The 21,617-nt window shown below is 40.9% G+C and overlaps 2 protein-coding genes and 1 pseudogene across 7 annotated transcripts in view; 1 reads left to right on the forward strand and 2 right to left on the reverse strand.

The window, feature by feature from the left end:
* Positions 1 to 17,191, reverse strand: part of RUFY1 (RUN and FYVE domain containing 1) — a 32,045-nt gene extending 14,854 nt beyond the window's left edge. The window contains exons 1-6 of one of the 6 annotated variants that reach the window (XM_030573539.1): positions 16,883 to 17,191; positions 4,826 to 4,999; positions 4,324 to 4,441; positions 3,494 to 3,595; positions 2,179 to 2,302; positions 1,003 to 1,064 (exon numbers count right to left, since the gene is read on the reverse strand). In XM_030573539.1, the coding sequence (XP_030429399.1) occupies positions 1,003 to 1,064; positions 2,179 to 2,302; positions 3,494 to 3,595; positions 4,324 to 4,441; positions 4,826 to 4,999; positions 16,883 to 17,150 (848 nt within the window). In that variant the 5' untranslated portion in view covers positions 17,151 to 17,191. Of the gene's footprint in view, positions 1 to 1,002; positions 1,065 to 2,178; positions 2,303 to 3,493; positions 3,596 to 4,323; positions 4,442 to 4,825; positions 5,000 to 6,006; positions 6,960 to 7,147; positions 7,206 to 7,276; positions 7,355 to 8,067; positions 8,207 to 16,882 lie in introns of those variants that run through there. The other 5 variants (XM_030573542.1, XM_030573541.1, XM_030573540.1 and 2 more) reach the window with 5 other exon arrangements.
* ADAMTS2 (ADAM metallopeptidase with thrombospondin type 1 motif 2) overlaps positions 8,161 to 21,617 on the forward strand; it is a 402,877-nt gene continuing 389,420 nt past the window's right edge. Inside the window, exons 1-2 of the mRNA XM_030573537.1 lie at positions 8,161 to 8,235; positions 12,763 to 12,831. Of these exons, the coding sequence (XP_030429397.1) occupies positions 12,798 to 12,831 (34 nt within the window). The 5' untranslated portion in view covers positions 8,161 to 8,235; positions 12,763 to 12,797. The remainder of the gene's footprint in view (positions 8,236 to 12,762; positions 12,832 to 21,617) is intronic.
* On the reverse strand, positions 14,665 to 14,873 carry LOC115656978 (annotated as a pseudogene).

Genomic DNA, 21,617 nt, shown 5'->3' on the forward strand with positions numbered 1-21,617 from the left:
TGGGTGATCCAGCAAAGGAAGGCGTGGAAGGCTCTTTAATTATACCAGCCTAAACACAGGGTGCAGGCACAAAAGTGGGAGAGTCAGCACTGACCCTGTGACAGGAAGTAAAAATAGATATTTTGGGCACAGCAACCAACTGCATTTGATATTTCTAAGGGGCAAAAGGGAAAACAAAGGAAGGACTCATTATAAAGATACAAAGTCATAGCAGTTGCTAGATGACACTGTCAACTTAAAATCTAGTCAGTTTCAATACAGTGGCTACAAATGCAGCACATGCCCTGAGTGCACTTAGACTATTTTTATGGTTTTATATGGACCTTTTTCTCTTTTTGTAAATGTGTCTCCTCTGTTCACCAGTGTGGAAAGACCCATGCAGAGCAGGGGGAAAATGACAATACAAAGTGAAGTAAACAGCCTACAAACATAGAAAGATATTTCTTCCACCAATATTTTACTTACAATAGTTATGGTGCTGCTTTACCATAAATTAAGTGGTAAAAATCTTTTATTGGACCAACTTCTACTGGTGAAAGAAACAAGCTTTAAAGCTCCACAGAATTCTTTTTCAGGTCTGTGGAGCTCAAAAGCTTGTCATCTTGACCAAAAAAAGTTGGTCCAATAAAATATCTCCCCAACTGTACCTCTTGCATAACCTGGGACCAACATGGCTACAGTAACCCTGTAAACAGAAAGTAGTAGACCACTTCCTTTGTATGCCCTTCACCCACCCACAAAGACCAGGGGAAGCCACACCCTATATATCCATCCCATGAAAAGAGTCAACAATCCCTTTTCAAGGAATTTAATGCACTGAATCTCTGCAAACTCAGATCACGCTAGTTTGAGGACCACGGGGGCCCAAGCTCAGGACATGGAGACATCTCTAACTGGATCAGAGTTCAACAGTGGTGCACTCCAGGGGAGTACTAACATTTGACAGTTTAATATTCTGAGTTTTCTGTAGAAAGAGTAATTAAGATAGTTCATCATACATACTGTTTGCTATCATCACTGTTCTGTATATCCTTAAGGTACAAGGAAAAATCAATCACTCCAACCTGTTAAAAACAATTTTTAAAAGTTACACAGTGTTACAATGAAAGTTAAAGTCTTTCAAGCAGTAGTTACTACCATTATCTAAGTTTCGTTTACTTTTTACCCATTTAATGTTTAAGTTTAGAAATCCAATTCTTATCCTCTGAAGCAAAAGAAGTTTGCCTTTTTATTTAAAAGAGATCAAAATGAAAACTGAACAAAATTCATTGGATACAATGAATCTATCCTTGTTTATGCTAGGAAATTGAATATTGCTGAAAATTACTTTCAGCAATGATTCCCTTGAATAGTTACTGAAAACGTATTTAAGTGCTGCATAGATAGGGCAACAGTTTCCAGTAGTGATTCAGAAAGCATGACAAACTGATATATGGCAGCCAGCAAGTCTTAATCACACTTTCTGAAATCGTGCTGAAAAAGGTTTTAGCACTTGAATTTTCAATATACGTTTGGTATCATCTTCAGTAAGAGGTAAGTTATCTGGTGTGTTTTGTGAATTTCAGTATTGTGCTCTGTAACAATTTCCAATGAACTTAATTCTTGATTTGTCTGTAATAATTCCATATAGGTCTTGTATTTATCAGTAGCCCCTGGTCAGATGAAGTCAGAGGTTTTTAATTTTTATTGCATCACCAACCTATACAATAGTATCAGTAACCCAACTATAATTAGCATTCAGATGGATTTACATAAAGTCATATTAGACTCTAACAAACTTCTCTTTGGCCTGAAAGCAAGATATGAACTCAAGCTGAGAGTAATTAAAAAAAACCTAAATATTAAATTGGATTAATTTGCTGACTGTAAATAAAACAAATCAAACTACTGTAACTTCTATTAAAGGCAACACAGGGACAGTAGGTACAGAACTATTAAAAATGCCAGACTACTTTTCACAAAAGCATATATTTAAATAATTAGCTTTCATTTATTGTCTGTGTGCTCCATTTCTCATAAAAAGTCTTCAAATGTCTGCTTGTGACATAATGCTTCAGACAGCATTAACCCACATAGCGAACCAGGTTTGCAAATTACAGCCCCAATTCAGCGAAGTACTTATGCATGTGCTTAAGAGTCTTTTGAGATTAGTTTTTTATTTTAAAACCTAGTTTTCACCTGGGAATCCAAATCTTCTCCTTTCAAACAAAGGTTCGCATCAAGAACATTCAGTCCAACCAGCAAACCTACAATCACTGCTCCTTCCTCCTCCATCATCAATGCATCAGGTTCATAAAATTCACTAAAAAAGATAATTTAGAGGAAATTCTCACACATCATGATTTCAACTCCAGCAACAGCAGAAGTTCCATTTAACAAAAAGTATTTTATAAAGTGGTATTGCAGCTCTAGATAAAAGAAGAATATATACTGATCCTCTCCTTATCGCATACTGTAATACAAGAACAAGAATAGACTTCTAAACTGAAAAGCAACAAATGCAGAACCCCAATAGGAAATATTTGTTTGCTAAGCATACAGCCAGCTTGTGAAATTCACTGCCATTGCTGCTAGATTTTTTTTATTTTAAATTTAGATTCACAACCACTAGCATTTGTAGCCATTTAAGGCTTTGTATGAACATTATAACAATCGGAGAACAGCATTCAAGGGCTTGAGAGGTACCAAGCCTTTTATCTAAATCAAAGATAGCAGAAAATTACAATCTCGGTTTAAAGAACGATTGTCCTTGATAAAAGATTATACCAAATAAACTTCTCCAACTCTCAACTGTCCATTGTATTTAGAATAAGATTTTGTATGTTTTGTTTCAGTAGTACTCCGAGATTAAAAGAGCACTGGTAATAAGTAACTAATTTCATCAATTTAGACTAAATAATATTAGGAGATGTTGTATGTTGTACTTGGTTTGCTGAACAAACGTTTCCAATACTATCCCAAGGTTTTAGAGCAACAACTACATTGTATGATCTCAAAGCTCACTGTATGGGTTCCAAACTACTTTAGAAAGTAGAAAGAAATTCCACAGAACTGTGTGTTCTGTCAGATCACCAGACAGGATTTTGAAGAACTATAATGGCATCCTTGTACAAACATTCAGCAGTTTTACATTCTCCCCAAGTTTTGAATGGCAACCTTCCCTGTTATTTCAAGCCATTGGCTCACATAATTTATTCATTCCATGAATGTATATTTGTATTTTATTTAGTTCAATTTAACTTTGATAGGTCCAAAGTTAAAAAATGCTCTATTAATAAAACTACATGCAATTTCTGCTCATTAACATTCAGAGAACACTGCCCAGCACTTTCAAACATTAAACTAACTTCATCCATTGTTTTTACTTCCTGAAAAATTTAAAGATGAAAGGAACAAAGGATATTTATCTCAAAACCAACATGCACAGACGTGTCTCTTTGCAATATATAAATGGTATACCATCAAAAATAATACAGATTGGATGTATGGGTACCTTAATAGATGTTTGTGGTCCAATAGTACTCTCAAGTAATCTGCCAGTTTCTTTTGCATGAGTGCAAGATAAAGCCAAGCTCTTCCTCTTCCTACTGCGGTCCTAGAATATAATACAGATGCATTATCAAAATTGCAATAAATCAAGATTTTAAAAGCAATATTTTTAAGTATTTCTGTAATTCAGCATTAACAAAGATGATACTAAGTTGGAGGTAGTATTTTATTAAATGAGCACAAAAACCCATGAAGAAAATTAAGTGAGAATAAAAGTGTTTAGACATCTACAGAGAAATTATTAAACAAATCAAGTATTTAAGTGAATGGGAAGCATCTGGTCAAATCTGGCCCAAATCAAACACAAGATTTTACTATATCTCAGACTAAAAGAAAAATCCCGGTCAGTTATAAATTCCAATGAAAAAACCTTTTAAATACAAATATTCTTCTGTAATGTTTGTAACCTAACCATTGCAGCATTCTGCTGGTGCTCAAGAATTTGGAAGTGAAACTAGTCTATTTACATCATTCAAAAAACAAAGCAAGAAAGCAGACAAATGACACTAAAAACGATTTAAAAATTCTCTCGTTTTGAATAGTTTAAAGGTTACTTCTTGCACAGGTGAGGAATTTTTATTGTACTTTTTTAGCCTGACAGGTTCTTTTGAAGGTTGAGTTGAGGATATAAAAGTGTTGAAAGCTGATATCATGAAAGACATGTAGAGTTTTGTGCTACATTTATACACTATGTCCTCTGGCTCAGAGAATGAGATCTCCCCAAACGAGAGAGAAAGAGACAAGATGTTATTATATTACCCGTCTTCAACTCACTTCAGCTCTGGCAGATTTTTAACACTAGTTGCTATATCTGATGCTTCTGGACAAAGTTTCTCCACCAGCTCCAAAGGACCAAAAAAGGACTTATTCTGTCCAATAAAACTCTTCCTGGCTAAAAGGGAAGAAATACAGTGGTGTTAATAATCAGGAAAATGACAAAACTTTCTCCTTCAACTCCACAATCACAAATCGTATAAAAAGAGATCCTTCAAATATACTCTGTCTTACAGGCCCTTAGTACATACACTGAGTTCATTGCTCAGCCAGGAGATGACAGAGACCTGATACAGAGCATATCAGAATGTAAACAGATTATGTAATTGATCTTCGCTGTACCCCAATATTTCTCCACAGAATTTTGCTGATAAAATATTAACATTTTACATTATAATATGATCCAAAACCACATTAAGGCAAATCTGAATTGATTTCCACAGCCCCTCAACATGCCTATGATTTCAGCCAAACTCATTTAAGAACGAACTATGGTGCTCACCTTTTAGCCCATGCTTTAGACAGTGCTCCATCACCACAAAGAACTGTTGCAAAGGAGGAAAGTCGGAATCCAGAGTCCTACCCAGGCTCAGGGCTGACTGGATCAAGACTTTGATACTGAGCTTCATCATATTCATCAAGTTTGAACGCTCTTCCATTGTGTGGCATTTAACAGCTAAAAAGTTTTAGGGGGAAAAAAAACCCAATGAAAGCATACAGGCTTGTTTGTCCTTAAGACAGCATTGAGAAAGATAGTGCCAAGGCATAGATTTCAACTCTCAGCCTCCCAAGGCCTGAATGTGTGACACTGTATTTTTAAATATGTCAGACATAAAACATAAGGCACAGAAGAAAGAAAATCTATTCATTGGAAGAATACTGACTGACCGACCAGAGGTTCATTTAGGTGCCATGTGTGAATATTGTTATTTCAGATTCTAGAATCAACATATCAGATTCAAATTTACAATAAAAATGATGAAGTAATAGCAGGACTGTGAGATGTAGCCAAAATTTGGCTCTAACAAGAAACACTTTGTAGTGAAGTACAGTTATGAGGTATATGAATAACAACCAGACTGAAGGGTGCTTCTGTCACTGTCTCTAGATTCAAGTTGATTCCATGGTACTCTGGACTGTTTGACTCTCAAGGCCCTAAGCAGGTCTGGATGAAGCTTTTGTAGGCCCCCATGGAAACAATGGAGCATAGTGATGGGAAGTCAGTCCCCAGAGCGAAGGGTCAGCCAGGGACAATGAGGTGATGCATGGCAGGAGTGGCCCCACTCTGCCCAGCCCAGTGCAAGGGCACTATTAAACTGTAGTTGCTAGATGCACAGTGGCCCACCTGGCCCTGTTCTGCCAGCGTGCCTGTTCCCCTTGGGGACAGGACCATGCCGAGCCATACAGCCCCCTCCACCCAACACCCCCATCTCCCTATCGCCAGAGCCTCCCTGGACACCCCATGCCCAGCACCCCCCCCGACCCTGCCACAAATGCACAGTGCCCTGCACAACATCACCCCTGCCCAGCGCCCTCCTGCCCAAAACCCTCACCATAACTGCCCAGCACCATACACAGAACTCCCACTCCCTAGCACCACACACATATCTTCCTCACCCCCTCACAGCCCAGCAACCCCCAAGAGACCCACTCCCCCATGCCTTGCCTCCCAGATACACTCACCAGCCCTGCTGGGAGGTAACTGTGTCTGTCAGGCTGAGCTGGCAGCCCAGTCAGGGCTGGTCCTGGGCTCAGGAATTGCTCCAGCCCTCGTGAGTGGTGCAATCAGCCAGGCCAGGGCATGTCTTGGCTGGGCTCCCTCAGGACCCACTTGCCTGGAGAGGCCCAGCTAAGTCCTCCCATGCTGTTTCCCTCCCAACTAGCTGAGACTGGCCAGGCTTTTGCACCAGTCCTAGGCAGTTTGGCTCCAGGGAGACAGGTAGGGCCCCACAGGTGGTGGGAAGCAGAGACTGCCCAGAGCCGGAGATGTGCTGGGGTCTGGCCAGGGGACAGAGAGGACTGGTGGGTGGGGCCCAGGGGCAGAGAGCCACCCTTGGCCAGCCAGGCCAAGAGAAGCAAGTGGTGGTGATGGTGGTAGGGAGCCAGCAGACTGGCAGGGTCTTGGACCACAGTGCAAGCAGAGCAGGCCAGGGCCCCTTTTGAGCATGGGACCGGCTCCAGGGTGCCACTGTAAACCTGGGACTGGCCCTAAACCATTGCAACAAGCAACACACGTGCTGAAACTCCACCCTAATCCTTGGCCCAGATTGTGTGGAACATTCTTGCATGTAATATAACTTCATCCTATTCCCACCCCTCCATCAGAGCTAGGGCTGGCTGTAAACACAAGCAAACAACTTGTTGCCCTGAACATCTAATGCCAAGATCTTCCAGTGGTTGTGAAGAGAAACCCCATTCCCTGGGTAACCCTGTGGTAGGGTTGCTTGGGTTCCCACAATTTAATACCTGTCTAGCAAACCTAGGAGAGAAACAGCCAAGTGAAATAACTGGCACTCTGCCTACGTTGACAGGGTCCCCTCCACAGTCTCCTGCTCCCCCTGCTCCACTACCCAATTGCCTCCTGTCCTTCCCAATGGGGATTCTCTCCAGGGCCTTCTGCCCCCTACCACTATTCCTCTCAAGTGGGACCCCCATTATATCCCCTGCACCCAGCACTAACCTCCCCCAGTGGAACCCATATGGTCCCCTGCCCCCAACATCATTCCCCCCAGTGGGACCCCCATATCTTCTGCTCCCCAGCGCTCTGCCCCCTATGGGAGCTCTCCCATTACCTCCTGCCCCCTCACTATGTTTTCCCCATTACCTCCTGTTTGCCTTCCCCTGTGGCCCGCTCCCCCCCTCCCCGGCCTCCTAGCCCCACAGCAGAGTGAGGTCACGGGAATGGCCCCAAACCCAGCCCAGCCCCACCCTGTTATCCGCACTGGCTTCTCACCCCTCCAGCGCTGCCAGAGAAACAGCTCCCCCCGCTCTCTCCAAATAGAGACCATTGATTGGACGACGGAGGCTTATCATTATCTTCCCATGCAAGCCAATCAGGGAGCAAGGGCCACAAACTCCGCCTCCAATTGGCTGCAGGTTCAGACAGGCCCCTCGCACGTTCCCATTGGGTGCGAGAGGCTGCGCTACCTCTCCACCTCGATCCTCATTGGCTCGAAAGAGGCACGAGGGACCTGAGAGACGGGCTATGGAAACCGCCCAGTGGAGTGCTCGGGCCGGTGACTGTGGCGAGTTAGCATAGAGAGAACGAGAGCTGTCGCAGGGGGCAGCCGCCATCTTAGACGGGGCAGCTGGTGCGCGTGAGGGAAGCCTGCCCCTCTCCTCCCTCCCAGTAAGCCGCTGTCCGTGTTGGTCACGCGGCCATTTCACAGCACGGCCTGTAGCGAAAACACCGCGCGCTGCGCGGCTCGGTTCCAATGGGGGGGGGGAAGACGCTGAAACCCCCCATCCCTCCATTAACTCCCCCTCATGCGGTGGGTGCGTGGGAGGGCGCTGCCTACCCCATTAACCTTCCTGATGGGGGGCAGAGGGTGCCCCTCTCTCTCCCCTTAGTCCTCCCTCTCTTACGTAGTGTGTGTGGGGATGCTGCCTAGCCCCACTAATCCTCTGCATTGTCCAGTGTGAGTGGGCGCGCTGCCTACTCCTCTCTCCTATGTCAATGGGGGTGTTGCATGCACCCCCATTAAGTCCCCTCCCACACCAGATTCATGTGGGAGCGGTACCTACATGCCACGTCCCGACTTCCAGCCGTGACCCCCTCACTCCCAGGAGCGTGCAACTGCCTACCTGCGACAGCCTCCCTCCTTCACTCCCCAGCCAGCAACACCCCTGCTCTTGACAGCGTGGAGAAAACAACCTCACCATGGTACTTTGGGGATAACAAACATCACAGTGGTGAGAAGGATTATTGTTTATGCCACACCTAAAATGCTCAGAGCTAAACACAAATGTAAAAATAGGAAATCCATTTAAGGCATCCTCAACAACCAGATCCATTTCAGTTCATAGAGCAGCTCTTATTACCACCATTGAAATAAAATACACATGCTGGTGAATCACAACACACTCCTTCCCAACAGACAGCACAATGCATGCATCAGATTCCTCAAAAATCACACTCAAATGCACATGCTGAACTCTGATGTCAGATGTTTTTAGGTAACAGATTTCGGATCTATATGATTAATCTTGCTGAGATTGCAGGTAAACTCATGTTTGAGAAAGATTTTTAGGAACCTGATGCATATATAGTGTCTGGCTGCACAATAGAAGTGAAAAGAAAGTTGACCTGTGGAGGTGAGGAATGAATGGCTTTGTTTAGGTGTTATGTTTCAGCAGCAATGCATTTTTATTTAAGTTGTTGGGATAGTTTCCTAGATCTGAGTTTGTATTGAAAGGAAATATACTTTTGCAACTGTAACTAAGACTTAGTTTACATCCAAAATTACATTGCTTTAGCTAAAAGTGTAATTTTAAATGGATTTAATTAAGGTGGTGCAATTTTGTGCATGGGCACTTTGAAATAGATTTAAACCTGACATGTTGGCTGAGTTGCACCTGTAACAATGCAAATTAAACAAAGAGGTCACTTTTCAACTGATATAAAAAAGTGTCTGTGTTGGGATTTGCATCAATTTAAATTGTTTTTAAAAATTATTTAAGTTAAACTAGTGCAGCTTCTGTGTTTAGACAAACCTTCAGTTAATATTTGTGTGTGTATACATGATAAAAATTATATTTAAACATGAAGGTTGCAAAGTCAAGCATGCAAGAGCTAAGAAATGCCAGAAATCAAGTTGCTTGTGCAACCGTAAGTTGACCCTCTTTTGCATATGCATTGTGATACAGTCCAGTTATATTACTGGATCACACATTGTTTCCTCAGGACCCCTGCCTTATTCAGCGCACAGGACAGATGGTTTTCACTGAATGAGCAGCTATTCAATATTTTGTTTTAGCCTCATTGTGTGGTCCTGTGCCTTGTTTACTGCACACCATTCAAACTCTGCGGTGAATACAGAATTAGTTTCCTCACAGGCATTCTGTAATACTCATCACTATAGTATTGGCAGGGCCAGATTAATGCACAGGCAAACTAGGCCCAAATTCATGGGGGAGCCCAAAATGGGGTCAAATTTGCAACCTGGCATACAGGATCCAAGTGCCACTCAGGGCAGGTCTACACTACAGCAGGGATTGATACGCTGAGATCGATCCACTGGCAGTCGATTTAGAGGTCTAGTAAAGACATGCCAAATTGACTGCAGATCACTCTGCAGTCACCCCCTGTACTCTACCCCTGATGAGAAGAGTAAGGTAAGTCGACGGGAGAAAATCTCCCGTCAACCCCCCGCAGTAACTCGACTTAAGGTACATCGACTCCAGCTACGTTATTCACATAGCTGGAGTTGCGTAGCATAGGTCGACTTACCGTGGTAGTGTAGACATAGATCCAGGTTTGGCCCAGCTACCTCTCAATCATGATGGAGGGGGCAGCCGGGCCAAATTTGAGCAAGCGGCATTGAGACCCCATTTCCTAGGTTGCAATGCTACTCACTTAAATTGGGCCTGGCTGCTCCACTGTCATGGTGAGCAGTGCCCCAAGCAGCTGGAGGATAAGCAGATGGTCCTGGTAGATCTACAGCATTGCCAGCCTGGCCATGGAGAGTGTATTGTATAGTTGTTTGCTGCAATTCATGTTATAAGGTAAGGACCCAGAAGTGCATGTTTGCCTATGGCCCAGTAATGGGTTAATCTGATTCTGGGTATCAGAGTGCTTCACAGAGAAGGAATAGTCAGTTGCACACATACAAAATGGGAAATGATTGCCTACGAAGGAGAAAGGGATCTGGGGGAGCATAGTGGATCACAATCACAAGCTAAATATTAGTCAACAATGTAACACTATTGCAAAAAAAGCAGATATTTTGAGATATATTAGCAGGAGTGTTGTAAACAAGACATGAGAAGTAATTCTGCTCTACTCTGCGCTGATTAGGCCTCAGCTGGAGTATTGTGTACAATTCTGGGTACCACATTTCAGGAAAGATGTGGACAAATTGGAGAAGATCTAGAGAAGAGCAACAAAAATGATTAACAGTCTAGAAACCATGACCTATGAGGGAAGAGAAAAAATTGGGTTGGTTTAATCTGGAGAAAAGATGACTGAGAGGGGACATATAATTTGCAAGTATATAAAAGGTAGTTGCAAGGAGGAGAGAGAAAAATTGTTCTCCTTAACCTCTGAGGAAAGGACAAGCAGCAATGGACAAACTGCAGCAAAGAGCAGTTTAAGTTGGACATTAGGAAAAACTTAACTGTCAGGGTAGTTAAGCACTGGAATAAATTGCCTAGGGAGGTTATGGAATCTCCATCACTGGAGATTTTTAAGAGCAGGTTAGACCTGTCAGGGATGGTCTAGATAATATTTAGTCCTGCCATGAGTGCAGGGGATAGGACTAGATCACCTCTCGAGGTCCTGTCCAGTCCTATGATTCTATGATTTGTGAATTTATACTCAAAACATCTCTGTGAAGCTAGGTGGTTTTGTTATCCTCATTTCACAAATGGGAAGCTGTGACCAAGAAAGAGTCCATTAATTTCAGGGCCCAATTTGAGATGCCTGTTTTTTTTTTTGTTTTTTTTTTTTACAGCGAACGGTAACATTTTATATTTATACTTTCAATTGCCTTAACTATGAAAGCATCATTTCTCTTCTTGCAATCGCTTCCTCATTCACTACACACTGTGTGACTTCTGCAACAAATGAGGCAGGGGACCTACAGACAAGTCTCCTTCACTGCACACAACCCTGTTTCCTCCCCAGAGCAGGTTCATGCTGTGCACTGAACAAGGCATGGATCCTGCTAAGCCAGTCAGCCTCCTGCTGTCTCTCTCTTTCACCCCCCCACATAAAAAAAAAGAAAAAGGAAAAGCCTGGCACTTGTTCCCTTTGCATGGGATTCAGGCAGCTTCCTCCTCTGCTTGGGTGACAATACGGGGGCATTGAGAGCACAGGAGAAACAGTCTCATGGTGGCTCTCCATGTGTGTCTGGCGCCATAGTAGCCATGAGGAGCAATTGGAGGGAAAATCCTCATCAGCCGTGCTGGCTTGGCTGTAGCATACTCTGGTGGAGATAAATAAATTATCCAAAGATTCTATCTGCCAAACTCTTACAAGTCTTTGACCATGCGTGAAGTGTGATTTTTCAAAGGCTTGTAATTAATTAAGTGTGGGCAGTTTTTCAGGGGGACAGCAAAAAGTGTATCCCTGACACTAGAATAAGGGCCAAATTTCAAGGCCTTGCTCCCATGGATGGGAGTGCTAGGGCTTCTCAGATTTGTAATTTTTTTTTTTTTTAACATGGACTATAAGCCCCTGTTTTTTCCCAACCATGTTCTCCAAAATGGATGAACCATTTTTGCTAAAGTTCCTCCAAAATGTTTCAGCCTGAAGCAGAGACCTGGCATGGGAAATGTCAACCCAAATGGTTAAAGTTTGCAAAGTTACAAGCAACTGAAAACAGAGTCTTATAATGGGACTTGCTGGGCAACCTTAACTATAGGCAGTGCTACCAGCCCCATCTGTAATATTTATAGAGTGCCAGTTTGTATAGCACTGTAACAGAGAGAATGTACCAAAATAAACAGGAACCTGCCTCAAGTGACTAACAGAAGTTGGCCCAATAAAAGATACCACCTCATCCAGCCTTGTCTCAAACTAAAAACACACAGGATAGCACGATTGGGTTACAGCCAGAATGGGGTATAGAATAATTTACATACACTACACATTTTTAGAGGTACTTTTCAATTAATAGTTCTTGTTTTGTTTGACGTTTTAAACTTGAGCTGTTTGAGTTACACTGGATAAGCAAAAAATAATAATAAAAAAATCAACACAAAGGTATCCCATCCCCTTGTTTAGCTTAACAAAAGCAACCAGAAAAGTTTCTGACCAAAATCTTTTAAAAAGTTTGGAATGACTGAGAGAAAGGGAGTTTAAAATGAAAGTACATTCTCTTACAACAATGGAATGAAACAAATAACTGCACAGCAATAGACCTCAGTCCGAAGGTGGGTTATCAAATGTTATTTACACTGGAGTTGAGTAACATACCAGTAAACTTCTCTTTTTAGGACTTTATAAATAAACCCAAATACAGGTTGCAAGAGTAAATTTGACTATTGTTCTTTGCACTTCTGAAGCATCAAAATATCTCGTCTATTGCCTCCTGCCCCTTCTGATCTAGCTATGAATGGCCCTGGAAGTATTAAACAGATAGCCAAATTCAGAACTGGTATAAGTGAGAAACTCCATTAGCCCAAGGTCACTGGAGGACAAACCTAATTTACTGTAGTAACTACTAAGCATTTAATTACTGCGTTTTCTATTTATTTGCATGTTCTAAATATCCTCAGGATGGTATAAAAAAGCAGACTATTTGCCTCATATCATGACAATGGAATTCACCTCTCACAATGAGCCAAGTAAGTAATTTGATGCAGCTACAAAATACCCAGTTTACTAAACAAAACCAATAGATATCAAATTGTGTAAATTATGTATTTTAAGATCTACAATGGGCTTTTAAAAAAAAGGAAATTAAAACTAGATTAAAATAAGAGTAAATTACCAAAGAATCCCACAAAAGCAAGGAGTCATAGAATTTAAGGTCAGAAGGGACCATCAGATCATCTTGTCTGATCTGTATTTCACAGGCCACCAACACCTGAAGTATTTACAACCTACAGGAAACTAACCTATTATGTGCCACAGGCAAACAGTAAGAGGGACTGAGGTGTACCAATTCCCAGGGCCTCTCAAAGGCAGGGAACTGATTCAGATGTACCCAGATGATCCTGGCAAGTAGCCCACACCCCATGCAGCAGATTAAGGCAACCCCCACCCCCAAACATCACTTCTCAAAGAAGGAAATCAGATTAGTTATGGGACTGTCTACCTTTGGTAAAATCATGTGTATGTTTGCCTCCATGAATTTAATTATTCTTTCCTTCACAATTTGCTCTAAAAGCTTGCATACTACTAAGATCAGATTGACTGGTCTGTAATTGCCTGGATCACTTCCCCTCCCCCACCCCTTTCTTAAATATACATTTTACAGATATATGGTAGTATCCCCAAATAGACAGAATTATTAAAAATCCTTGCTATCTGATTAGCAATCTCCTATGCCAATTCTTTCAGTATTCTAGGTGCATTCAGCTCTATGTTTTTCTTCAACCTCAGATATGGTAATATTTCTATACACTTTCCATATCCCAGTCCAGCCCTGGGGTTTTAGGACAGACCCTAACACTATCCTAACAGAACCTCTTTCATGAGCCTTCTCTAATGATTTTGACCCAAATAGATTCAGTTTTGTTCATACTATCACTTTGTAGTTCTCCATAGTTTACTAGATCATTGATGTACAAAGCTACCCCCACCACCTTTACCTTTATTTCTGACTCTCCTAAACAGCATATATCCTTCATTTTTTCCTCCAATCATGAGTGCTATTTCACAATGTTTCTGTAGTCAGTGTAATGTCTGATTCGACCATCTGCATCAGTAATTCCAGTTCCTCCATTTTATTGGCAAGACTTATTGCATTCATATACAAGGATATGAGTTTCCTTCAGACCTCACCCAGTTTTCCAGCTGGAAATGCAGAGACATTAAAAATGTCACATCTTTGTATATTGCCAAATCAATCATGGGCACTTGCTCCCCAGGCAGCAAATCTGTGAAGACTTCAAATTTGTGTCTGAATTTTACAGGAGCTGTAGGGCTGCCACACTTTAATACTATGGAGGCATTGCTTTAATTTCATTACACTGCTCTCTAGTAGTGGCATATACAATTTTAACAACTACACTCATATTCAGCAATTCACTTAATATGCATGGGATCATATACATGCATCAAAAGGAATAATTTTATAGCTTTGATTGTTTATTTACAATCCTTTGTGTCTCTCAGAGGATCGCCACACGCTTTACCAAAATATCACTATTATACAGATGGGGAAACTAAGGCACAGGGAGGTTAGAGGGACATTCAACTTTCAGTGTTTATTATTTTTGCAAGTAAAATCTGATTATTGAAAAACTAGAGGAAAATTCTAGTCTGTTTTTCAGTTTACTGTGCACTTGACAGCACTTTATGTATTCATGTTTACTGTTTCCCCTGTATAGTCAGTTCCCTCTGTGCACACTGAAAGGGAAGGGAAGATATTCAAAAAAAAGCTAAATGTGACTGTAAAGCTATAAAAACTGGCAAAGTAACATAGGGGCAGCTGTATTGCCCGAAGTCACTTAACACATTTTGAAAATGATTAGATTTCAAGTTGATGTTTTGAAGTGATTTTTCCAGGGTTATGCAGGAATTCAGTCAGGAACACACTATACTACGTGTGTGTGGAGGGTGGGTGTGCACAGATTTGGGAGCAGAGGAAAAGTTTTCAATTAGCAATAATCGCGCCTCAGATTAACCTCATTGGCTACGATACTGCTAATAATATATGGCTTTCCCCTTCCCACTGAGAAAGTTGCTCAGCCACCTCTGCAGTACCATTCACTTCCCTTCCCCTCCACTAGACCTTGTGAAGGGTGCTCCAAATAGGATGGGAAAGGCTGGAATGGTGGTGGTGGGTAAAATGGGGCAGGAATGCATATCATTTCCCATTTGGCCTTGTGGAAATTCTTCAGAATTTCCAGTGCAGCCTGGGAATTTATTCTTTTTCCCCATGGAGCTCCCATCTAAGTGGGGAAATCCCCTTTCTGGGATGGGAGGCTGGGCTGGGGTAGGTTTCAAAGGCCGCTTCACTGCAGCCAGGGACCAAAAGAGGTGTAGAAGAGGCAAGAGCTGCTGCAGGAACATGCAACTGCCACTGAAATGGCCATAGTCTTCTGCTGTCTCCCTTCCAGGAACTACAAATTTTCTAACCAGGCCATGCACCCTATACCACATGGGTTGGAGTGAGAGGGGCAAACTCACACCAGGCTCCTCCCCAGTGGAATCATGCAGGGATGGGAGGAGAAGAATTCCACAAGAAGATTCTTGTGGACTTTTCCTTCTCTTGGAGGGTTCAATCTGAGTCCAGGTCTAGTGGCTTGACATTATGCTATACTGAGATTTATTTGCTGATTAGAACTAGACATTCAGTTATTAGTTTTCTATATGCAGATCACTCTTGTGTTATATCTTCGTGGACATACACACACAGAGCATTGACTATCTTGTTGCTGCTACGCAGAAACATACCCTGCTACTCTTTTTTTCCACAGAAGCTTCATAAGGCATCTATTGAGTATGAGAAATGCCTTTGTTGTAAGACTCCCAGCTCCTGATCTTTGTGGAAGTAATTAAATATATAATATGAAATCAAACTACTTTAGAATATTTTGATCAGACCCAGTAACTTTTGCACTGTTCATTCAGATCTCTCTCTCTCTCTCTTTGTCCCTCCTCCCACAATTCCTCTTCTGCTTTTCTCTTCCTTTTCCCTTGTTTCCTTTTCTACCAATCCTTTCCTCTCTGGTTGTGTCAATAAAATGTTTGTCTTTAGGTGGGACCTGAACTGTGCTATGTCAGCTCACCTGGGGATAGAGCTTTCAGTAAGTACAATAGACCATGACACGCAATGAGAGGGTAACCGCAGAATCTGATACCTCAATATAGATCTTCCCTATAAAAGAGGGCCCCATTAGAGGATGTAGACAGAGCCATCATGTCCCATCTTTCTCCCCCATGCCTGGCACTATTTAGTCTCCTTCAAGTTGATGTTGCATTTAGTCTGCAATGTTGGAAGACTCTTGTCTGGCATTTTTGGGAAGACTTACAAGAAACAGTTTAGCTAATGTATGCAGCAGTACACACTACATAGAAGGTGACATCCTAACCCTGCTGAAATCAGTGGCAAAACTCCCATAGACTTCAGTGGGGCCAGGATTACACTGATTAAGCAGATTTAAGCCCATAAAAGGACATTCATAAATGTTTGCTAATAAACCATCCAGTTTCTCTTAAGAATCTTTTTATACATTATAAATAATTGTAATATGTTATTAGATATTACACCTCTTTATTGCACAATTGCTTCCTGATGTTTCATTACTGTGTGTGTATTAGAGACTGTGAAAGTCATATGATTAGAAAACATATATAAAAGTTTCCTTGTCCCAGTCAGCCCACCTCTAAGTAAGGAAAGAGACCATACTAGATACCGATGCAGTCATGCTACATCTAAGCCAAACTTTTCTGGGAAACAAAAATGTAATGCACAAAAATTAAAAGCCATCCTCCCCAAAATATAAAAAAGTTATGCTTTCCTTGATAATGTAAACGTTTGCTGAGATTTGTTCTCCAGGATCATAAGTACTTTGTAGAAATCATTACAGTATTCAAGGAGATAGTTTTTTTAATAAAATGCAAAGTAATAATAATGCATCTTTGACACTAAAACATGCCACTTGCAGGCTAACTAACTTATTTGTACAGGGTACAAGAAAGTTTACTGAATAAACATAACCATACTTGTTTTTGCTGTGTTGTCATTGCTGACTGGTTTGGGTACGAGTCCTACCAAAGCTGCAGACTTCAGAGCGTTGCCATAGCTCACTGCTAAGTTTTCTGAAGCTTTCTTGGCCAGTGAAAAGATGGGAGCAGACCATCCTGATTCTTCAACAGTTTTCTCTCCCCCCTCATTTTTTAACTCAGTTATATTAGGAATCAGGTTTCTGTCCATTATTTCAAAATCTTTCTGTTCCAGAGCAGATACATTGCAACTCTCTCCTTCAGCCATCTTTAAAATGTCATATGACACTAGTCATGAGCAATCGAGTGAAGCAGAAACTGTCTGCCCTGTCTTCCAACTTGCAGTTCATAGGAGTTGTATGAAAAAAAGGTGTGTTCTGAGTGATTGTACAACACCCACTTGCATGAGCAAACGTGTCAGATACCAAAACCTCTGTGATTGTGGACATTTTGCCTTGCATGCTTGAAATTATATACACAGCTATATATTTTCTTGTTACTGATTAATTACAACAAATGGTATCCCTTTAGGTATAGTGTAGTGGCTGTCCTTTTGATTTATTTCCAATTGTTATTTGTAGCAATCTGAAAAACCAAATGAATCCGCTGCATTTCTACACAATATTTTAAGTTAGCATTTTGCCAGAGTATATGAAAGTCACAGATTTTGCAGAATTTACAAACACACTCAACCTTTTGAGTCTGGATTGTCCTGCCTAAAAGTGGACCATCATAACCTGGAGAAGAGGGTTGATAAAGGTTTATTATATGGTTTTGAAAGTGAAGTATGCTCCCCTGCACCATCTACACGACAAAAACAGGCATATTTAAGCAGAGTTGGGAAACATGGCTGCAGCTTAGACACATTACAATGTGCCTGCCTGTGTGGACAAAAAGGATATGTTATAATCATGTTGGGGAATCAACCAACCTGATCCTGGTTAGAAAAATGTAACTTTACCAGGTATCTATAGATTAACATGGGGTGCCTTAACATGGCTATAACATGCAGGTTTCTGTCCAGCAACTATATAACATAGTTGGACTACAGCCGTTTAAACTTGTATTAAGCATAATTGGCTCACCTATTTCTAAACTGGCTATTTTTGTTGGATAGACTTTGGAAACATTTTGTTTGGTGGAGGCTAAAAGGACAAGGAGGTAATTTGGGACATCTTGTTACCAACAAACCTGGTAGCAGAAGAAACATCTTTAAACTACAAGTCCCTCATCTTTTGTTTATTTATATATAGTTTCTACTCTCAAATATTTTTATTTGATTGCAGTATAGAGGTGCGAAGCTGCAAGGAGAGTTGCAGAAGTTTCCTTGAGAGAATGTATGTACAGCATACTTAATAGGTTTCAGAGTGGTAGCAGTGTTAGTCTGTATCAGTCTAATGAGATAGATCAATTAACAGCAGGATATCAAGGGAGGAAAAATAACTTTTGAAGGGGTAAAAGAGTGGCCCATTACAGAGAGTTGAAAGAAAGTGAGAGTAACAGTAGGGAGAAATTGGTATTGGGGAAATTAAGATTAGGTTTTGTAATGAGCCACCTACTCCCAGTCTTTATTCAGGCCCAATGTGATGGTATCCAGTTCTCATTAGACTGACCTCACACTTGGTAAAGCGACCCCCATCCTTTCATGTATTTATACCTGCACCTGTATTTTTCATGCCATGCATCTGATGAAGTGGGTCCTAGCCCACAAAAGCTTATGCCCAAATAAATTTGTTAGTCTCTAAGGTGCCACAAGGACTCCTCGTTGTTCATACTTAATAGATAACTTTAAACAAGACTGATAATAGTGGGGGAAGGGAAAGAAGCTGGTCATCATGCCCTGTTGTGAAGGGGAGTGTCTTTTTGAGCTGGTTAACTTTTGTAAATTAGAAAGTTTGGGGGCAGACTGAGGCCCCTTTGTCCCAGGGAAATCTGTTAAAGGGATCTGACGGGAGGAGCCTGAGTTTCTGTTCAGTGACCCTGTGTGGTGGCATGCTAGAGTGGATAGCCTATGGTATTGGTGAAACAATACATCTCCCTCCAGGGCCAAACCCCTGCACAGATGCTTCCAAGAATGGGGATTATGGTGCCTTGGTGGTGGATGAACCTCCTCTTTCATTCAGAAGAGGGAGAGAGATATGTATGTAGATGTAGGGAACACAGGAAGATACAGATTTGGGGCCAGACTAAGATTTTGTATTTAAACTACTGTTCTACTCTCAAGTATTCTCAGGCACTGTAAAAATGTAAAATTCCAGAGTTAACTTAGTCTTCACAAAACAGAGGGCTACTTCTGAGTGCCTGTGAAGGATAATAGAACCTATGAAAGCTGAAATCTCTTATTCACTCAGGATTTATTCAAACAGAATATAGGCTTTTAACTGCTCAGCAGCAGAGCTACAACCATATGTTTTTCATGCCATCTAGTGGCATGAAATGGTATTTGACACAATGCTCGTTTGTTTTTTATGGATACTAGAACAAAGGACAGTTGTTCTGTAATAATTGTATAGGCCCTAGTCCTACAATTGACAGCATGGCCAGGGCCCCATAGAGGAGCCACCTGGAGAGTGAGTTGCAGAAGGAGAACCTCATGGGACTAAGGAGGTGGTCACACAAGAATGGTATTCTCCAAGGGTCTTTGATGATGTCATCTCCATTGAACTATATTTAAATAAAAACAAAATAGATTTCAACTTTTAAATAATGTGAAAGCAGAAAGGGGGAAAATAGAGGGTGGAGATTTCTTCCCTTCCTCCTGAACTGCTGCTCCCAACAATTAAATATGCAGCAGATACAGATTAACATTACAGTACACGTGTTCAATTGCAAAATATTAACTGGAAGTAAGACATAAACAACAATAATATTCCTTCCCATAAAATAAGAGAAAATGAAAAACCTCAAAAGAAATGTGAAAGTGCACAGTAAGGTAATAGTGGAACATTTTAGTTCAATCTTCCCGGCATTTGAGTTCAAAGGAGCTATTTTACTGTGCACAAGGTTACTAAAAATCTATGCTGCATAGTTTTATATTTTTAAAGTAATGAATAGAACCCAGTTATATGTCTAGTAAAAGTGAATTTGAAGTTAGTAAGTCAACCACTGAAATAGCATTAAACAACCCCCACCCCCTTTAGCAATATAAGCAACATGAAATGCTAGGGTTGTTCCAGTTAGGTTCAAATTCCTATTGGGAGTCTTAAGAAAGCAACTCAGGATGTTGTTTAAGTGTGGTCAGGCTTTAGCAGAATTGCTGGTACATCACATACTAAGACTAAATTACTATTTGTTTCATATTGCAGGTTCTTAGTCCTGCCGTCTCGCCCCCAAACATTTATCAATACAAAGGTCATTAGACAGGGGCAGTGCTACTACTTAAAGTTCCCTATATTCATACAGATCCCAAAGAGCGTGCAGTGCTACTTCTGCATTAGATGGTCCCCTTCTGCTGTGACATTTTATTCTAGTAGTCACCTCTGTCACAGACCGTTAGTGCAGCTCTTACCATCTGTGTGAAGGCAGAGCACTATTTTCTTATGGCAGCCTATTAAGCAAGTTTCCTAGCAAGGTTACTGAAGAATGCAGAGGTCAAGTCTGTTACTTAAGTGACATATCTGTCCTATTTCTACATGCCCTGATGTAGAAATCTGCCAGATGCTTCTAAACATGGGCTGCTATAACAGGCCATCTTTGATCCTACTGAAGTCTGGTTCTCGTTTCACATAGCTCTTGTGTCTTACTGTTGTGTTTTACTATTTTTTTAAAATACTGTTTTAGATATCAAAATCATTCATGTGATAATATAATGGAGGGAGGCAGAGTAACGATATATCTGCTGCTTATGGACTCTCTGCTTCTTATGGACACTCTGCTTTGATCTTGAAATTACACACTTAAGAGATTCTGTCTATCTGAAATCAAAGTTTTAAATTAAAAGAGGATGGCTTATATCAACTTCACTGACCTTCAGTGACATTGAAAAGGGTGGAGGAAGTATCATTCAATGAAGATTAATGCAATTTTATATAAGCGGATTCTTCTAGTTCAGTTTTTTCCCCTAAGCTTTATTCGGATGTTCAGTAATACGGACTATTAAAGATATATTTTTGCTATAAAAAGTAGTCTGATATATTTCAAATGCATCATGCACTATTAAAGGATGAATTTTATTAATTACTCATTAATAAAATATCATTCTGATCCGGCTTTAAACATACCTTGCATTTCTGTAACGTCTTCCACCAGAAGATGAGAGCGTACTTTACAAATATTAAAGTGACATCAAATTAAAAGCATTTATATCTTTTTTTTAAACATTCTAGTATTAGAGGTGACACCTAAAATTACTGTAACAGGAAGAGATTAGAGAAAAAATGTTTGAGTCTTTTTTGTGCATTTGACAGCACTTTGTATTGAGTCAACTAGGCCTAGGTCCTGCCCATTAATTACATAGAATACAACTGGACTACTTATGGGAATAAAGTTATTCAGATGGGCAAGTATTTGTGGGATTGGGATCTTAGTTTCCCTTGTGTATGTGTATTTTTCCACACAGCAAGAGGAGAGAGAAAAATCTAGTAAAATAGGAAAATGGGATCGAAAACCACAGAAGTTGGCAGGGGAATTCAGGGACAGATACAGTATGGGAAACTGCCTTTAACTCATTTTTAAATTTATCAGATTGAGCGATAATCATATAGTTTAAGGCCAGAAGGGGCCACCAGATCATTTA

Source organism: Gopherus evgoodei, chromosome 8 (assembly GCF_007399415.2).
Source record: "Gopherus evgoodei ecotype Sinaloan lineage chromosome 8, rGopEvg1_v1.p, whole genome shotgun sequence".
Taxonomy (NCBI): domain Eukaryota; kingdom Metazoa; phylum Chordata; order Testudines; family Testudinidae; genus Gopherus; species Gopherus evgoodei.